This window comes from Pristis pectinata, chromosome 2, assembly GCF_009764475.1.
Source record: "Pristis pectinata isolate sPriPec2 chromosome 2, sPriPec2.1.pri, whole genome shotgun sequence".
Taxonomy (NCBI): Eukaryota; Metazoa; Chordata; class Chondrichthyes; order Rhinopristiformes; family Pristidae; genus Pristis; species Pristis pectinata.
The window spans coordinates 58,975,901-58,993,986 of NC_067406.1; the positions used below are offsets into that span (position 1 = coordinate 58,975,901).

The window sequence follows — 18,086 nt, forward strand, 5'->3', positions numbered from 1 at the left end:
GGGTTCTTGCCAATTTCAGTACAGACAAACTTCCCCAGTACCATGAGGACAAAGAACAAACAGCTCTGTTTTTGCCCTGTACAGGGAACTTCAAAGCCTAATGCAGGCCACCAGATGAAGCAGCAATTCACTTGCACTTCTTCCAATCTACTATACTGCACTTGGTACTTATAATGTGCTCCCCCTCTACAATGAAGAAATCAAATACAGATTGAGTGACCTCTTTGCAGAACACCTTTGTTAAGTCCATAAGGGTGAAATCCTAATCAGCAAAACAAAATCCTTATGATGAATATAACTTAGTAGGCAGTCTACTTTGGAGACAATTAAAATAGAGATGGCTTTCTTATAGTCAAGTAAAAAGGAGGAATAAGGAAGAAAATTGGATTTTGGGCATTATATCAAGAAGAAAAAAGAATGTTACTTGTAATGGCTGCATGGTATTAAGTCAGGTGTAGAATAACGTGCAGTTTTAGATACTTCACTGTAGGAATACCTCTGTTTACCATGCGGATACAAGGGATGAAGTATTGAATTATTATGAACAAACAATGGTGGCACCAATGAACCCTATATTCATCAACTGCCGGGGTAGTTTGTGGCCTTTGGTCATATCGTTCCAAATGACAAAAAACATAAACCTCAAGAGATGAAAACTTTTAATGACACCATAATCTCAAGATAAGGCATAGATGCACAAAAGCAGTGATCAGGAGAAAGCTTTTCATGCAAGATGGCTGTCATTAAATTGATTTCAGCATTCAAAAAGGCATCAGATAGTTGAAGCAATTAATTTATGGAGGTAAGTGAGAAACTAAAATTGGTAAAGCCAGATTCTATGGTTAGGAGAGGCATAAAGGAGCAAACATTATCCACCTGTTATTGAATTTACATTGTTTCCTATTATCATATTACTTCATTGCCACCTCCCAACTATTTCATGTTAGGGTTTAAAACATGCTCAACTCATCTTCTGCATTGAAAAATAATGTCATTATATATGAATCAGAAGTAGTCCAAAAATATTTTTAAAACAAATGTAACAGCAGGTCAAAACTCCCAATTGTGAGACTTGCCCTCAGATATTTAGATATCTGCATAACAATTGCTGGAATTGCAGGTTGATAATTTTTCAGTGAGGATATCTTGGTAGTTGAAATCTGAATGAACTGGACTTGCAACTGCATATCAGTTTAGTCAATCTTATTAAAGGATTATATAATGATGAAAAGATTAAGAAAGAACAATCAATTATAGAAAGAAAAATAGTTTTAAAATAAGAGGAAGTATAGAAAGAAGTAATAATTCTGAAAGTCTCTAACAATAACTCAATTAATTCCAACAATAAGGAAAGGGATGTTGTGCTTCTAATAGATAATTTTTGGTGTCTAGGGTGTTCATTAGCAATAACTAACAGCAATTACATTGATAAAGGGATAAAAAAATGTTTGTTATCTGTTATGTTAATAATCCCTTTCACCTCAGTCAATGTATTTAAGTGGTTAGGCAAAACGAGACATCATTCTGGAGAAATTCATTTACAGCAATCTCTGATATTATGTTTAAAATGAAACTGCTCTCTTGCTGAAGTTGCAGTGCAATTTGTGCATAAATAACAGTGAGAACCATTAGCCTCAATCTTATTTTGATGGAAAAATCTGTCCTATTAGCTCCGCAATGGTAGAGGAAGGGGTGGAAGAAACATGAATCTAGATATTTGACAATCAAAAATGAACTGCAGTTGTTGAAAATTTAAGATACAAACATAAAATGCTTAAAATACTCAGCCAATCAGGGCGCATCTGTGTAAAGAGAAACAGAGTTCACGTTTCAGGCCAATGTCCATAAAAGGATTTTGACCTTAAGTTTTAACTCTGTTTCTCTTCCACAGATGCGGCAGATCTGCTGAGTACTTGCAGCATTTTCTGTTTTTATTTTGAATTTATGTATTGTTCCAACCTTGGAGACATTATCTTCTCTGTTGTTGGCTTCATTACTCCATTAAAATTGTTCTGCAAAGTATTAGATTGAACTTTCACCTAACTTTGCAATCCATCTTCCACACTCTATTGACACAGAACTTCATCAATGATCAAATATGTTTGTTCTGAGGTACTCTTTAGCATATTTGATAAAGAGAATTGCCAAATCACTTTACAATGCTCTTCGATCAGAACAAAAGTAGCTAGATCAAACTCTTTTAACAATGAAAATTCACATTAATCATAATATTAAGTGATCTCCACAAGCCCTTCAATACTTTGAAAATCATTTTCAAATGATTGAAGATAAACAATTTCCCAGTGATTGCCCTCCCAGACACCACTCCGCCAAATATGAGCATCCAAAAATAAGTAACAGGATCAAAGCCAATGTTTAAACTTCAAATTAGATCATGTGGCAAAATATTTGGTTTCATATTAGGTTCAACATGCTACTGCTTGAAATACTTTTCCATGAACTAAGATACAAATTGTTGTCATAGCTTACTTCGTCTTTTTCCTACATCTCCTTTTGATGTTGCAGCTTCATTTAGAAGAACCATTCCCATGGTAATGGCAGCATCTGCAATTGTTGTCAAGGAAACAACAGAATTTATAGAAATGAGGCACAGTAAAGAATATTTCAGTAGTATGTAGTTCAAATTGTTTGTATTGACAAAAACTCTTTATTGTTGTCCTGGATCAAATCAGGAACATGATTTAGTGCCATTCAATATCCTTTTATCATGCCTAGGGTAACAATAAAAACACCACTTGTATTTTTCCTTTATGCACAATGCAGATTTTGTCAAACACAGTACATTCCATAACATCTAATTTCATTTTTATCAATTCTTTAGTCACTTCTGGGAGCACATTGCCATAAAATAGTTAAATAAAGTTTAATCAGTACTCCCTTTATAATCAAATTAGTGGAACCATGAAGAAGCTTAAACACTAAAATGGGCAAGGAAACACAGGAAGGAAAGTAAGGAAAAATAAAAAGTTAAGAAACACAACTTAGAGCTTGTTCGATTACTCGAACAATTTAATTTTACAAGAAGTATGCCTTACCAGAACAGTGAACAGGAGGAGCTCATATTTTAGATGACTTGGAAGAAAATAAAAATGTTTAGATAAATGTACATATCCATAAATGATTTGCACTAATGCTAGACTGAAATATTGCTCAACATGGCTTTCCTCAATCACTTGCACTACTCTCATCTGCTTAAACATGATATAAGCCCTTATGTTCCCATGCAAAAGACTTGTTTCCTGCACTTACTCAAGTTCTCCATGAGCATGGCTAACATTTTACGTATCAATTAAAAGACTTAGTTATTATTTCTGATGATTTTGTGTTTTATATTTTGCAATTTCTTTTATAATTCATCAAGACCAATGTGTTATGTCTATTCCTTTGAATCATTCTTAATGTCATTTAAATATAATGCTTAAAAAACAGAAAAACATTACAACACCTTCTCAAACATGTTGTTCTTAAAGAAATGATAGTGTTAATCATAGTATCACAGAAAATTCACAACACAGAAGGAGGCTATTTAACCTATTGTGTCTGTCTGTGCTGGTCAGAAAAGTGCTATCCTGATTAATTTTACAAGAAGTATGCCTTACCAGATCTTCAAGCCAAGCTGGAAGTAGGCCTTCCTGTTAATTTACAGGATTCCACTATACAAATGTCTGTAGTGCAACTCAGGCAGTTCTACTCACTTCAACATCACAAGGAACAAGCTCAAAAGTTGTTATTATTTGTATCACGAATGGCAGTGAAGTCAGAACAGAAATGTAAGCAGCCATTTTATTCGAGCTAAAGTGAGCCAAATATTTGAATCAGATGTTCTTACATTGTTAGTTTGAATATACTACCAGCTTCTGATGTCTTTATCCTGTGGGATTATCCCTTCAATATCAATAACGTTCCAAGATATCAATAACCAAAATGAAAATGAACCACTTCTAACAGAAGCATCCCTATATAAAATAAATTTACGATGTAAATTTGTCTAAAGATACCACTCAGCTCAAGTAGCTAAATCCATAGCAGCTGGGCTTTATATTTCATTATAAACATACAAATTAGGAGCACGACTAGGCCATTCAGCCCTTCAAATCTATTCTATCACTTAATAAGATACTGGCTCATCTGATTGTGACCTCAACTTAGCATTCCCATCTACCCACAATGATCTTTCATTTCCTTCCTTATAAGATATATATCTAACTTTACCTTAAAAATATTCAAAGATTCTGCTTCCATCACCCTTTAAGGAAAAGAGATCCACAGGTTCATAACTCTCATTGAGAAAAAAAAAACTCATCTTTGTCTTAAAATGGGTGATCCATTATTTTTTAAACTGCATCCTTTCCACATCCATCCTATCAGGGTCTTATGGTTCAATTAATGAATCTGCATGAATTTGTGATTTCAGCCAGTGAGGTAGAAGTACCTCCACTAACCTCAGCACTCCAAGTTAAAGAAGAAGTGGTACCTGCAAATGAATCTTATCCAGCAATTCTTGCTGGAATCACTTATTTCTGCTCGTTGTGAAAGACCAGATTCAGTTTAACTATGATTCCCTTCAAATCTGAAGAGTCTACTGATTCTTACTACCATTATGAATAGCACTTGGATAAAGCAGCAAAGCTACCTGAGCTCAGCAATGAATCAATGGCTTTACAAATATTTGCACTTTTCCTGCTCTCCTCACACCTTTGCAGATTGGAGATTGAAATGGACAAAAGGCAAGGGCAAAATGAATGGATGGTAGGGAGTGAAATGGTGATATGAAAAATAATTGAAAAGAAAATTCTTCAGTTGGCTTTCAAGAGCAGTGAGAGAAGCAGTAAGGCATTGTATTTGAAAGAACAGCCTTCAATGTTAGGGATGGTAGGAATGAGTTGGTGGACCTTGATCGGCTTGTGAGAACAACAGCTAAAGAAATTCTCCATCTCCCCAATGATACTACCAATGGGTTATTGTATTCTAGATCTAGAGATGGAGGATTGTGCCTGCCGAGACTTGAAGTGCAGATTCCAGTGGCGATTATACGCAAGCGCCAGTCCTTAGAACAATCTGAGGATGTGGTTATTAAACACTCCTTCGAATGGGCAGGCGAAGACAACAGTGCTGTCATTGAAAAATTAAAAGGACTGGCAGTGTTTAAAGAGTGCGATATATCAGATAACGTAATTTTACAACCTCTCTCCGAGAGTTTTATTGGATATATGGCAGAGAGGGGAATACAATTGGACGATGGAGAGGGGCGAGTCGCCAACTTTAACATTGACTGGAGGTCTGCTGAGTTTGTGCGCTGGGCAGCGCAGGTATATCAAGGTTCGGGCATAAGAGAATTTAAAAACGATAAGATTTCGAACGGATGGTTGAGGAGGCATACCACCTGGAAGGGGTACCAGGTTGTAAATGCACTACTGTTAAGATGTGGCCAATACCCCACAAGATGTACACGTGGAAGGGGTAACCCCGAGGCAGTGAAGACCTGTCGGAGATGTGGGATAGCCAATGAGACTCTGGCTCGTATCTCCGGGCGATGTCTGGCGGTCAAGAACATTCGCATAAAAAGACATAACAAGATCCTCGAAAGACTACGGTCGAAGGCGGAACAATATCAGTGGGTTCCTTATATGGAACCGCATTTGAGGAGTGAAGACGGCTTGCTATGGAAACCAGACGTTATCCTGGTTAAAGGTGATCGAGCAGCTGTGGTTGATGTTACCATTCGTTACGAAGATAACAATCAATCTACCTCAAGAGCCTGGGCCGAAAAAAGGAACAAATATCGGCATCTGACGGCACAAATAAAGGAATTGACTAAGACCAAGATCGTCGAGTATTTCGGTTTTGTTATCGGTGCTCGAGGTCTATGGGAGAAGGACAATAACACCTTGTTCAGCTTTCTGGGTATTGAGAAATTTAAGACATTTGCGGAAGACACTTGTAGCCTTGCGATACGATTAACTATTGATCTGTTGCAAGTGTTCATGGACTATTGATATATACTTTGTATATATGTAATTATTTGTATATGTGTTTGTACCCCATTTGAAATGGAAATAAAGTTCGAAAGAACCTTGCCCCATGCGCTTGGCCTTATAGTCAGGTAGCTAGCGCGGTCTATATTGTAAAGCTCTGTTTCAATTGATGGGTGAACAATCCTTAATTCGGCATTTAAATTCTTGCCGCTGACAAATATAACTGCCTTCCATCTAGGTGGTTTAGTTCCTTATAATTAGGGTGGGACCCGATCTCGTTGTCGGAAACATCTGTGGACGCGACACGTGGTAGGAAACAAGAACAATGAATAAGTGCAAGCAGCAAAGACTTGAAGTAATGCGGAGTTTCAATAGAATCTTGAAACTGACTATGAATCCAGTATAAATTAGTAAAAGGTGGACAGCTAGTTGGACATATTGAACACACTGGGAGAAACATCTTTCTGTGTTTGTAAACCAGCTTCAGCTTAATGTCATAGAGTCAAAGACTCTTAGAAACTTACAGCATGGAAACAGGCCCTACAGCCCAACTCGTCCATGCCAACTGTGTTGCCCAGCGAGCTAGTCCCATCTGCCCATGTTTGGCCCATAGCCCTCTAAACCTCTCCTATCCATGTACTTATCTAGGTGACTTTTAACCATTGCTAATGTGCCCATCTTATCCACTATTTCTGGCAGCTCATTCCAAATACGCACAACCCTTTGTGTGAAGAAGCTGCCCTGATGTCCCTTTTAAATCTCTTGCCTCTGATCTTAAACCTATGCCCTCTTGTTTTTAGCACCACTCCTCCATAGACACTGTCTATGATCCCATGATCTTATACACCTCTAACAGGTTACCCCTCAATCTCCAATATTCCAGGGAATAAAGTCCTAGTCTACACAACCTCTCCTTCTAACTCAGGCCCCCAAGTCCAGGCAACATCCTGGTAAATATTTTTTGCATTCTTTCTAGTTTAATAACATCTTTCCTATAGCAGGGTGACCAAAACTGTACACCATGCTCCAAGTGTGGTCTCATCAACATCTCATATAACTGCAACATAACTTCCCAATTCCTATACTCATTGCCCTGACTGATGAAGGCCAGTGTGCCAAACACCTTCTTTACCACCCTATCTACCTGTAATACCACTTTCAGCAAACTATGCACTTGCACTCCTAGGTCCCTCTGTTCCTTAACGCTTCCCAGGGCCCAACCATTCACTGTACAAGTCCTACCCTGGTTTGATCTCCCAAAATGCAATACCTCACACTTATATGGATTGAAAGCCATAGTAGATCAAGACCCCTCTGTAATTTTTCATAACCTTCTACACTGTTTACAACACTAGCTATTTTAATATCATCTGTAAACTTACTCACCATGCCTTATACATTTACATCCTAATTGTTTATATAAATTACAAACAACAAAGGTCTGGGGCACACCACTAGACACAGGCCTCTAGCCTGAGAAACAACCCTCGACCGTCACCCTCTGCTTACTACCATTGAGCCAATTATGAATCCAATCAGCTATCTCCCCCTGGATCCCACGCAATCTAACCTTTCAGATTAGCCTGCCGTGGGGGATCTTGTCAAAGTCCATATAGACAACATTCACTGCCCTGATCTCATCTACCCTCCTGGTTACCTCCTCAAAGAACTCCAAGAGATTTGTCAGACATGACTTTCTTCACACAAAGCTGTGCTGTCACTAATCAGACCCTGTCTCTCCAAATGTTGGTAAATCCTATACCTTAGAATCCCCTCTAGCAACTTACCCACAACCAATGTCAGACTCACCGGCCTGTAGTTTCCTGGCTTGTTTTTGCTACCCTTTTATACAATGGTATCACATTAGCCACTCTCCAGTCCTCTGGAACCTCACCTGTGGCCAGAAATGAAGTAAAAATCTCTACAAGAGCCTCCGCAATTTCTTCTATAGCTTCCCACAAGGTCTGAGAATGCACCAGGCCAGGCCCTGGGGATTTATCCACCTCAATGTATTTTAAGGCTTCCAATACCTCCTCCCTGCTAATTTGTATGTGGTCCAAGACAATACCACTCATTTCCCCCATTTCCTTAGCTTCCATTGTTTTCTCCACATTAAAAACTGAAGAAAAATACTCATTAAAAATCTCCCCAATTTCCTTTGGTTCCACACACAGATGGCCATGCTGATCTTTAAGGGGACCTATTCTCTCCCTAGCCAGCCTTTTACTATTATTATACCTATAGAATCTCTAGGGATTTTGCCTCACCTTGCCTGCCAGATCCTTCTCACATCTCCTTTTTGCTGTCCTAATTTCTCTCTTAAGTGCACTCCTACACTTCTTGTAGTCATCAAGAGATTCACTAGTTCCCAATTGCTTATGCACAGTGTATGCCTCCCTCTTTTTCTTAACCAGAGCCTCAATATCTCTCATCAACCAAGGTTTTCAAAGCCTCTCAGTCTTGCCCTTCACCCTAATAAGAACATGCAGTCCATGAACTCTTGACATCACACTTTTAAAAGCCTCCCACTTCCAGACACTCCTTTCCCTGCAAACAACTTCATCCAATCAACCTCTGCAAGATCCCGCTTAATGGCTCCAAAATTTGGTCTGCCCCAGTTCAGGACCCTAACCTGTGAACTGGTCTTGAAATCTTTTTCTTTATTGTGAATACACAAGGCAGGTCTATGGTGACTCGATGTCCAAATGAATGTGGTCTTTCACCTTCTATATTTGAGAACATCCAGCTTGAGCGGTGAATCCATGCATCATTTCATGCAGGCTGGTTTCACCCATGGTGAAAGTGATGTACACAGTAGCCTTTCCAAACAAGGAATCTGCATAGGGCATTTGGCTTTTGATGTTTCCTGGAAATCCTAGAATGATGTTGAAGTGTAGAAATTCTGTGGGCACTTTGTCAATATAGTCCAGGTATATCCTCCAGATCTAATAGGCAATAGATCTTGTTCAAAGAAGTTGCTGAGATATGCCACTTTCTGGTGTGATAACTTGAGTTCTCCAAGATCCTACAGATCTGATATATTCTGACTATCCAGCCCATGTGCAGGGTATAGCCTCCTGTAAGCTGCATCTCTCTCAGGAGTCCTCTGCTCTCATACTGTTGCATGTTAGACAGCAGCAGCCGGTGCTTATCCTGAGACTTATGCAGTTGCCCAACTTACTGCATAAATACCAACTATTTTGAAACTGTAATATGCTGTTTCAAAAGTGCAGATAGTAAACAACAAGGTTAGCACTAATTTCTTCAAACCTTCTACTATTTTGTAAGGAAAGAAACAACACAGTTCCTGTATATTAAAGTTCTCAGAGCCACTGTCAAGCAGCAGAATTTACTCTGTGAGAATATTCTTAGTTCATTGTGTCCAACCAATGTTACTTTGTTCTCACCAGGAATTCTTTGGCAAGTTTCAGAGAGGAAACTTGTGTGCTCTGGGTTAAATCCCAAAACTAGGATTGGGATTTATCCATTGTAATAACAGGAGAACATATTTACATTACCAAAGGGCTACTTATGAAGGGGTTTCCCAATGATTGTGCCTGGTAAATACTGATACACATATTTGCAATTTGTTAAATTTTTGCAGATTTAGTATGAATCTCAGTGAAAGATTAATCCACTCATTGAGGTAGATATGCCCCCATCCACAGTGTTATGTAAATGGAATATGTGTGTTGTGGCCTCATATTAGAATAAGCTTCTCACACACAACCTTAGCAGATTGTGTTGTTTAGGTTTTACTATTCCTTTTTCTTCTTCGATCTTCTCCTCCATTTCTTGTTAGTCATTTTCTGCGCCTCAGTTGCTTGCCATATAGCTGGTGGGAAGCACTGTCTCCTCATGACTGTAAGGTTGTGCCTCATTCAGCAGACCATTGCATGGCCTGACACCTGCTCCGCTGTGTACTGCAGGGCTACTCCAGAGCATTCCAGATGGCAGAATCTTTTCTTTGCCACTCCAGTAGTCTGCCTCATCACATTTCATGTGGGAGCATGCTCATGCATGTGGATTGGACACCAGAGTCATGAGCCATGATGGCAGGGAGCTCTGGTCAACATGTTGCCACCCTTTGGTTGTTGTGTTGGCATAAACTTAACAAAGCTTCCTTTTACTTTCTGACCTCAGGCAAGCCCAGTCTCCTCATGCTGTCCTCACAAAATTACAGAAAGCTGACATCATGGAAAGAGACCTCATGGCCCAGTGAGGCCATGCCAGTTCTATCCAAAACCAATTCAGCCAGTCTCACTCCCCTGCCCTCTCACCATAGCCCTAAAGATTCTTTTCTTTCACATCCCTGCCCATCTCCTTTTGAACTCTCTGATTGAATCTGCCTCCACTTGCAAATGGGAGCATGGTCATGTGTGTGGATTGCATACAGGAATCACAAGTCCAGCTGGTAGGGAGCCCTAGTCAACATGTAGCCAATCTTTGGTTTGCTGTGTTGGTACACACCTCCACATCCCCGCTCACCTCCACCCAACAGTGCACTCCACATCCAAGCCATCAGTTGTGTAAAAGATGTTTTTTTGTGTCACTTTTCGCAATCACCTTCATTCTGTATCCTTTGGCTGTTGACTCTTCCACCAATGGGAACAATTTTAGTCTATCCATGCTGTCTGGATCCTTCACGTTAAAGATGTCTATCAGATCCCCTCTCACCCTTTGCTGTTTCATAGAGAACAACCTCAGCTTTTACAATCTACCCTTGTAACTGTAGTGGTGATTATGAAAATTCAGGAGTCAAATGGAAATCAATGGAACTACACAACATGGAATAGCAAAGAAAATCTGCTCTGTTTCTATTGAGAAATTTTAGTCCAGTTTTTTTTCTGTTTTTTTTTTAAATTTCTTTAGCTTAGTTTGGTTTGATATATTGTTTATAATTTTTCTTATTGTTTTGGGGATTTTTTTTCTTTCATATTTTATAATAAATCTTTTTCTTTTATATTATATTCATTCACTAACAGATCGTTAGATCTACAGATTTTTTTTAGACTTTATTGTTCTTTATGATTATCCATGTTATGATTGTTCTCCTGATCTCTTTGTATTAAATGTATAAACATTGATATATTAATCTGTATTAATTTGAAAACTAATAAAAAGATTGAAAAAGAAAGAAAGAAAAGCAAAGAAAATCTAATTAGTGAACTGAAAGCATGAATTTTCAGTTCTAATAGAGGGTACTTTATAGTAAAAAAGTTAATTATTGTAACACTATAGTTCTAATTTGCATAAAATGCAATTAATTGCATATTTTATAGACATTTTTGTACTTCCATCATATTTAATGTGTACTTTAGTATCACATATAAAACATTAAAAATCAGCAAATTTTTATTAAGTAGCATTCATTACCTATCAACTACTTCAGTGTTTTCTTCCACAAAAAGCTCATGAGATATAGACTGGAAAGAATGGAATATCTTACTTTAATAAAAAACAAAAGTTTTTTGAGTTAATTTGAGTTGTGCTGTGGTAACACAACATGTGAATATTTAAGTAGCATGGGTCTATTGATATCTACATACCAATTCACAATGGAGGGAAATCAAAACACTCTCCTTGCATATTTGAGTTAAATTTTGTAAACTAGCACCCTAATATTTCCACTATTTTAAATAATATCAAAGAGCAACTTTTCCACCATAGAAATTCAATAGTGTTCTTTAAAACATTTTTAGCAATAAAAATCACCTTGCACAGGTTGCTGTTAAACTGGTTGAGTGATCTGACACTCAATAGTGAATTTGACCTCAGGCTCAAGTGGCTGCAGCTATTTATGCTCATTTACTTTTCTACCATGAGGTACTATTAGTATGTTACTGTCAAGTCCAAACATTCTGTTTGATCCTATTCTTTTTATTTCCATCAGAGCAGAAGTAGTATGTACCACTGCTCATGCTTAAAACTAACTCAGGAGCAAAATATTTTCACAGCTTACAATTTATTGCAGCTTTTCAGGCCATTTAACAAACAAGAAAAGGTTATTTGCATGGACCTTATAAATGTGGAAGGTATTTCCAATGCTTACAATCCCTTTGTAGATTGCAATTTTTTTTATACCCTCCCCACTTGCCCTTATTTTTCATTGCCCTTTCACAGACTCTTTAATCCCTCCTATAAGTGATTTCTTTCTGCCTCAGGAGTTTTAGTCTTTCACCATCTTTTTTGGATCACAGCTGTTTTTTTATATTTTATTTCAAAATTTTAATCAGTTTTAATTAAAAACATAAATTCGACTTCAATTTATAATCTTTCCCATCTGGGATGTAGGAACTGAACAATCAGACATGATTGTCATTTACATTCTTGTTTAAATGTTATCTATGACTATACCAAGTAATTGCATTGTAAATTAGATATTTAAGTAAATCCTTGCTTTATTTTATAATGACATAATCAACAATAAAATTGGTTTTAGTCATCAGATAATTGAAGAGTAGGAATTTTATTGCATAAAATGTTATTCAAAAGCCTGGAGTTTCCCTTTAAATATAATGTAGATTGTGATAATTGAGTTCTATGAACTACATTATTCAATGTGTATTTTATGCTACTTAATCATGAGCAAAATAGGGTGGGCCATTTACGTACACCAGACTGCTTTACCATTCATTAAATTATGGCTGACATATAGTGCAACTTCATTCACACAGCTTGATTCCATATCCCTTAATGCCCTTGTGCTATCAATCAATTTGAGAAACATCTATCAATTTGAGGTTTACCATTTTTAATTGACCTAGTGTCAGATTTCCACCCCTTTGGGTAAAAAATTTCTTCCTCAAATTTTCTCTAAGTCTCCTATCACTTACCTTAAAATTATGTCCTCTGGTTATAGACACCTCTGCTGTGAGGAAAAGTTTCCTATTATCTACCCTATTTATTCCCCTGGTAATTCTGTATGTCTCATTCCAATCCCTCCTCAGCCTTCTCCACTCCAGGGAAAAAAAACAGCCTATCCTCATAGATGAACTTCTCTACCCCAGGCAACATCCAGGTGAATCTCCTTTGTACCTTCTCAAGCTTAACTTCTGCTGGAGGGCACGATGGAATGAAACTTAGTTGGTGTACTATGAATGAAATTTCATCCACTCAGTCACAGCACAGCAGAGGTATCTATAACGAGAGGGCATAGATTTAAAATAAGGGATAGGAGTTTAGATGAGATTTGAGTAAGAAAATTTTCACCAGAGGGTGGGTGGAATTTGGAATGAATTGTCTGAAGGAATTGTGAAGGCAGGTACTTGCAATATTTCAGACGTATTTGGATAAGAACTTGACGCTGTATCACTCAGTGGCTCAAAAGAATTTTGGCTGAAGATTACCACCATCCATTGTATGAATAAATGCTCCTGAACATTCACCCTGAGTGGGTCAACTCCAATTGTAAAGTTTTGTCATCTTGCTCTTGGCTTCCTGCTCAGAGAAAGCTCCATCAAATTCTTCAATGGTTCAATCAGGTAACCACTGATCTTCTACACTAAGGCAATATAAGTCCACAGAAACATTATTGCATAGGAATCCATCCTCAGTAGTGTCTGCATATCTTTGTCTTTACTGTCTTTGATATTCATCCCAGGAGCAGAGTATATTGTACTGTCACTATTATATCGGGTCTTTAGCGTCACTGACCATGGATTAGTAGGGTTACCAATGGTGAATTTAAATGAAAATACTGATTTTCAAGTGGATTCAAACTTTCAAGCATTGTTTTTAATGAGTTTCAGCTGAATGATTTTAATCTGGCCTGCTAATCATTCTTCTCATGCCTCAACACAAAGACAATGAAATGTTAAAAAATCTATACAACACATTTGGAGCCGTAATTTACCACCTCATTTAAATTATTATAGAAAAAGAATGTATGCTATGAAAAAGTAAAACACTGACTTACAAGAATTAAAGAATATAGTTATGATGATAGACCTGACAAAAATGATCGAAGCTAGTATATGCACATCAAGCGATACTAAAGTTCATGCAGGGACCTAAAACATACATGAGGAAACTGATTTGCATCCTCAAGACACCTTTTGAACTCAGTTTCTTAATGAAAACTGCCAACAGGGAACAATAGCTGAGAAGAAGTAATTTGTAGACCAAAGCAAACTGCTGGAAACCAAGCACAATGAAGACCATAGAAGATAATGAGTTCAGGGAGAGGTACATTGATAGCCTGGAGCATGTCAGTATTAGAAAGGTGGAGATATTAGATTATTTGGAATGCATAAGGGTGGATGAATCCACTCAGCTGGACAAGATCTATCCAAGGATGCTATGGGAAGCAAGAGGTACAGTATATGTGAGCCTGAGCGAGATTTTTGCATCTTTGTTAGCAACAGGTGAGGTACCAGATGACTTGAGGATAGCTAATCTTGTTGCTTTATTTAAGAAGGGCAGCAGGGGTAAGCCAGGTAAATACAGGCCAGTGGGCCTTACATTAGTGGTGATGAAATTATTCGAGAAAATTCTAAGGGATAGAAGTTACATAACATTTGCAAAGGTAGGGGCTGATCAGGGATAGTCAGCATGGCTTTGTATGGGGGAAATGATGAATTTTTTTGTGGTGGTAACTAAGAAGATTGATGAAGGAAAGGCAGTAGATGTTATCTATATGGAATTTAGTAAGGCATTTGACAAGGTCCCGCATGGTAGGCTGGTCCAAAAGGTTAAGGCACATGGGATTCAAGGTGAACTGGGTAACTGAATCCAAAATTGGCATGGTGAAAGGAAGCAGAGGGATTGTTGTGGAGGGATGCTTTCCTGATTTGAAGTCTGTGACCAGTGGTGTACCATGGTATTGGTGCTGGGAGCTTTATTATTTGTGGTATGTATTAATAATACCTGTCAATTTGCAGAATTGTTTCATTCAACATCATGGGATAATTTCACTCAAAATTGAATATGTTTTCAGTAAGTTCATCATCTAGTGACATCTGAATCCACACAAAGCTAAAAAGAGGGAAAGCTAAATGTATAAAATGACATTTCAACAATGTAATTTCCCATTGGGAGGAAAGAAACCGAATACTATGCATTTAGTGAAAATTGAGCTTTCATCTGTACGATTTACCATTCCTGAGTAATGTGCTGTATGTAATGCTTAAATTAAGCAAATGTAAGATGCAATGTTATATTTAATATAACAATATAAATTGCTAACAACAGTGCACTACTGACGACTTATGTTTGGAAATTGTTTTAACAGAAAAAATCTTGCAAAACATTTATCAACGGAGATTTTTCAGACATACAGTGTGGTTTTGCGTCTAGTTCCAGGATGCCCTGTTTCTACAAAGGGCAAAAGCCATGGTTTCGTGTAAATACATCTGGGTTTTGATCATGCACAAAGTCCAGTTTCATGCGGTTATGCTTCACAGAATATGAAACTCAGGAATTTGGTGAGTGAAGGAATTTGTTGAAGTCAGGGAAAGAGGTTCTGTTCCAGTACTTTAGAGAAAAACATGGGGGCTGAGAGAAAGAGCAGTTAAGAAGGCATATGGGATGTTAGCTTTCATAAATCATGGGATTGAGTTTAAGAGCCGCGAAGTGATGATGCAGCTTTACAAAACTCTAGTTAGACCACACTTAGAGTACTGTGTTCAGTTCTGGTCACCGCATTATAGGAAGGATGTGGAGGCGTTGGAGAGGGTGCAGAGGAGATTTACCAGGATGCTGCCTGGATTAGAGCATAGGGAATATGAGGAAAGGCTTAAGGTGCTAGGGCTTTATTCACTGGAAAGGAGGAGGATGAGAGGAGACATGTTAGAGGTATATAAAATATTGAGAAGAATAGATAGAGTAGACAGCCAGCGCCTCCTTCCCAGGGCACCAATGCTTAAGATGAGAGGGCATGGCTTTAAGGTTATGGGTGGGAGGTTCAGGGGAGATGTCAGGGGGAGGTTTTTCACCCAGAGAGTGGTTGGTGCATGGAATGCACTGCCTGGGGTGGTGGTGGTGGAGGCAGATACATTGGATAGGTTCAAGAGTTTGTTGGATGGGCATATGGAGGAATGTGAGATAGAGGGTTATTCAAGAGGAAAGGTTTAGATAGTGTGAGGGTGGTTTGATGGACGGCACAACATGGTGGGCCGAAGGGCCTGTTTTGTACTGTATGGTTCTATGGTTCTAAAAGTTGGAAACAGTGACATCCATAGTAACAACTGAGAGTGGACAGGATGTGGAGGAAGAAATAACCATACAAATTAGGGACATGAAAAAAATGCAGAATAATCATCATGAAGGATTTCAACACTTAGATATTAATTGGACAGAAGAGGTAGGCAAAAGTGATTAGGGAATGTAATTTCAGCAATGTAACCAGATCCCTTCTAACCCAATCTGTAAAATGCCCTATAAGAGTGGTTTTGCTATTAGGTCTAGTAATGAGGAATGGACAGGGCAAATAAGACAAGTAAAAGTAGAGGGACATAGTGCAATGAAATTCAGATGAAAATGCAGATTGGAAATGCAAATAAGAATGGCCAAAGCTATGCAAATGGATTGGAGAAAAGCTGAGAATAGAATGAGATGATGAGGTGGACAATAATATTGGCAAACACCAATGAGAAACATTTAAAACATCATTCAACAGATTGCAGAAAAAGGTAATACTCCATTGAAAAAAAAGAAAAAAATTAAATGCTCATGAGATGCTATAGATTAATAATCTTGTAGGATAATAATTTGATGCATGGAAAGGAATATACATTGTGCACAACCACTGAAACAGTATATGGATACGAAAGAATTTGGAGAGAAGTATACAAGAAAAGCAATTGGGAAGGCAGAGGAACTCTAAAATTATCAAGGAACACAAAACGATATAGTAAAATTTAAAAAAAAATTGGGAAGGATATAGATTCATTAAAGGATGGACAGGACAATAGCACAGGTAATATTAGGAAAAAGGCAGAAACGTTAAATTATCAATCAGTTCCTTTTTTCCCAAGGAGATAGAACAGTCAGACATCTTATTGCATGATGAAATGAGTAATGACTTAAATGTAACTAAAATTGGAAAAGAGGGTTTATATCAGTGCTTTGACCACTGATGTTCATAATTTACATTAATCACTTTGACTCTGGAATTAAAAACACAGCTTGCAGGTTAAACAAAATTTGGGCAATAGTCTCTACTGAGGAGCAATGTGGCCTTAATAAACCCACAGATTGGGAAAATAGGTCGCAATTGAAGTTCAACACAGATAAATGCAGGGTATTACATTATGGTAAGAAGAACATTATTTAGAAGATGTGACCCTAGGTGGAGTACAGGGGAAAAAAAAGGATCTTGGATTGCAAATATACCAATCATTAAAGTAGTTCCACAAGTTAGCAAGGTTATAAAAAGGCTATGTTGTTTTTCCACAAGTTAGCAAAGGCTATATTCTTTACCTAAAGAACAGTGAGATTGTGAACCTGCCACCACAGGCAGCAGTTGAAGCAAATGGCTGAGATTCAGTTGAGAGGAGGTTGACAGGCACATAAGCGTTACACTGTTGGATTTAGATGAGGGAAGACAGGAGGAGGTTCGAGGGTCACATCAATGACAGCTTCTCTGTTGGATATCCTATGTAACACTTCAATTCATATTTGGACAGACATGTCAAAGTCAAACCTTTATTTTTCTACTAAGTGCAAATGTAAACTTGGACTTTCCACTTGCTTCAAAATTATCTTGCAACATCGTGTCAGACATTTCAAAGGATACTTAGGAGAAGAATGATGTGTGACTCTGCAACAAATTGAGCTTGGCTACTCCCATGAATGTAACTCTGTGGAAATAATGGATAAAAAATTATAAAATTAAAGACAGATCAAATGCCCTAGAAAATAACAAACAACAATCAATAAACAATATACTTGTAATACTTTCACTTATATGTTACATAGGTTTCTGTGATTCTAATATACAATTTACCTTATGGAATTAGAACCATCACCAATAACTACATTTTCATAGGAACAGTAAGAATAAAAAAAATATAACTTCCTGGGAACTTTCCACAATTTTCACCACAATTAATTTGAGGTTTGAGAGTCTAACCAAAAAATTTTCAAAAA

At 37.7% G+C, this 18,086-nt stretch overlaps 1 protein-coding gene across 2 annotated transcripts in view; it reads right to left on the reverse strand.

Annotated features, from left to right (window-relative positions):
• Positions 1-18,086, reverse strand: part of tusc3 (tumor suppressor candidate 3) — a 290,240-nt gene that overhangs the window by 128,541 nt on the left and 143,613 nt on the right. For both annotated transcript variants that reach the window (XM_052041459.1, XM_052041470.1), the window contains exons 7-8: positions 17,734-17,797; positions 2,491-2,565 (exon numbers count right to left, since the gene is read on the reverse strand). In XM_052041459.1, coding sequence (XP_051897419.1) covers positions 2,491-2,565; positions 17,734-17,797 — 139 coding nt within the window. The remainder of the gene's footprint in view (positions 1-2,490; positions 2,566-17,733; positions 17,798-18,086) is intronic.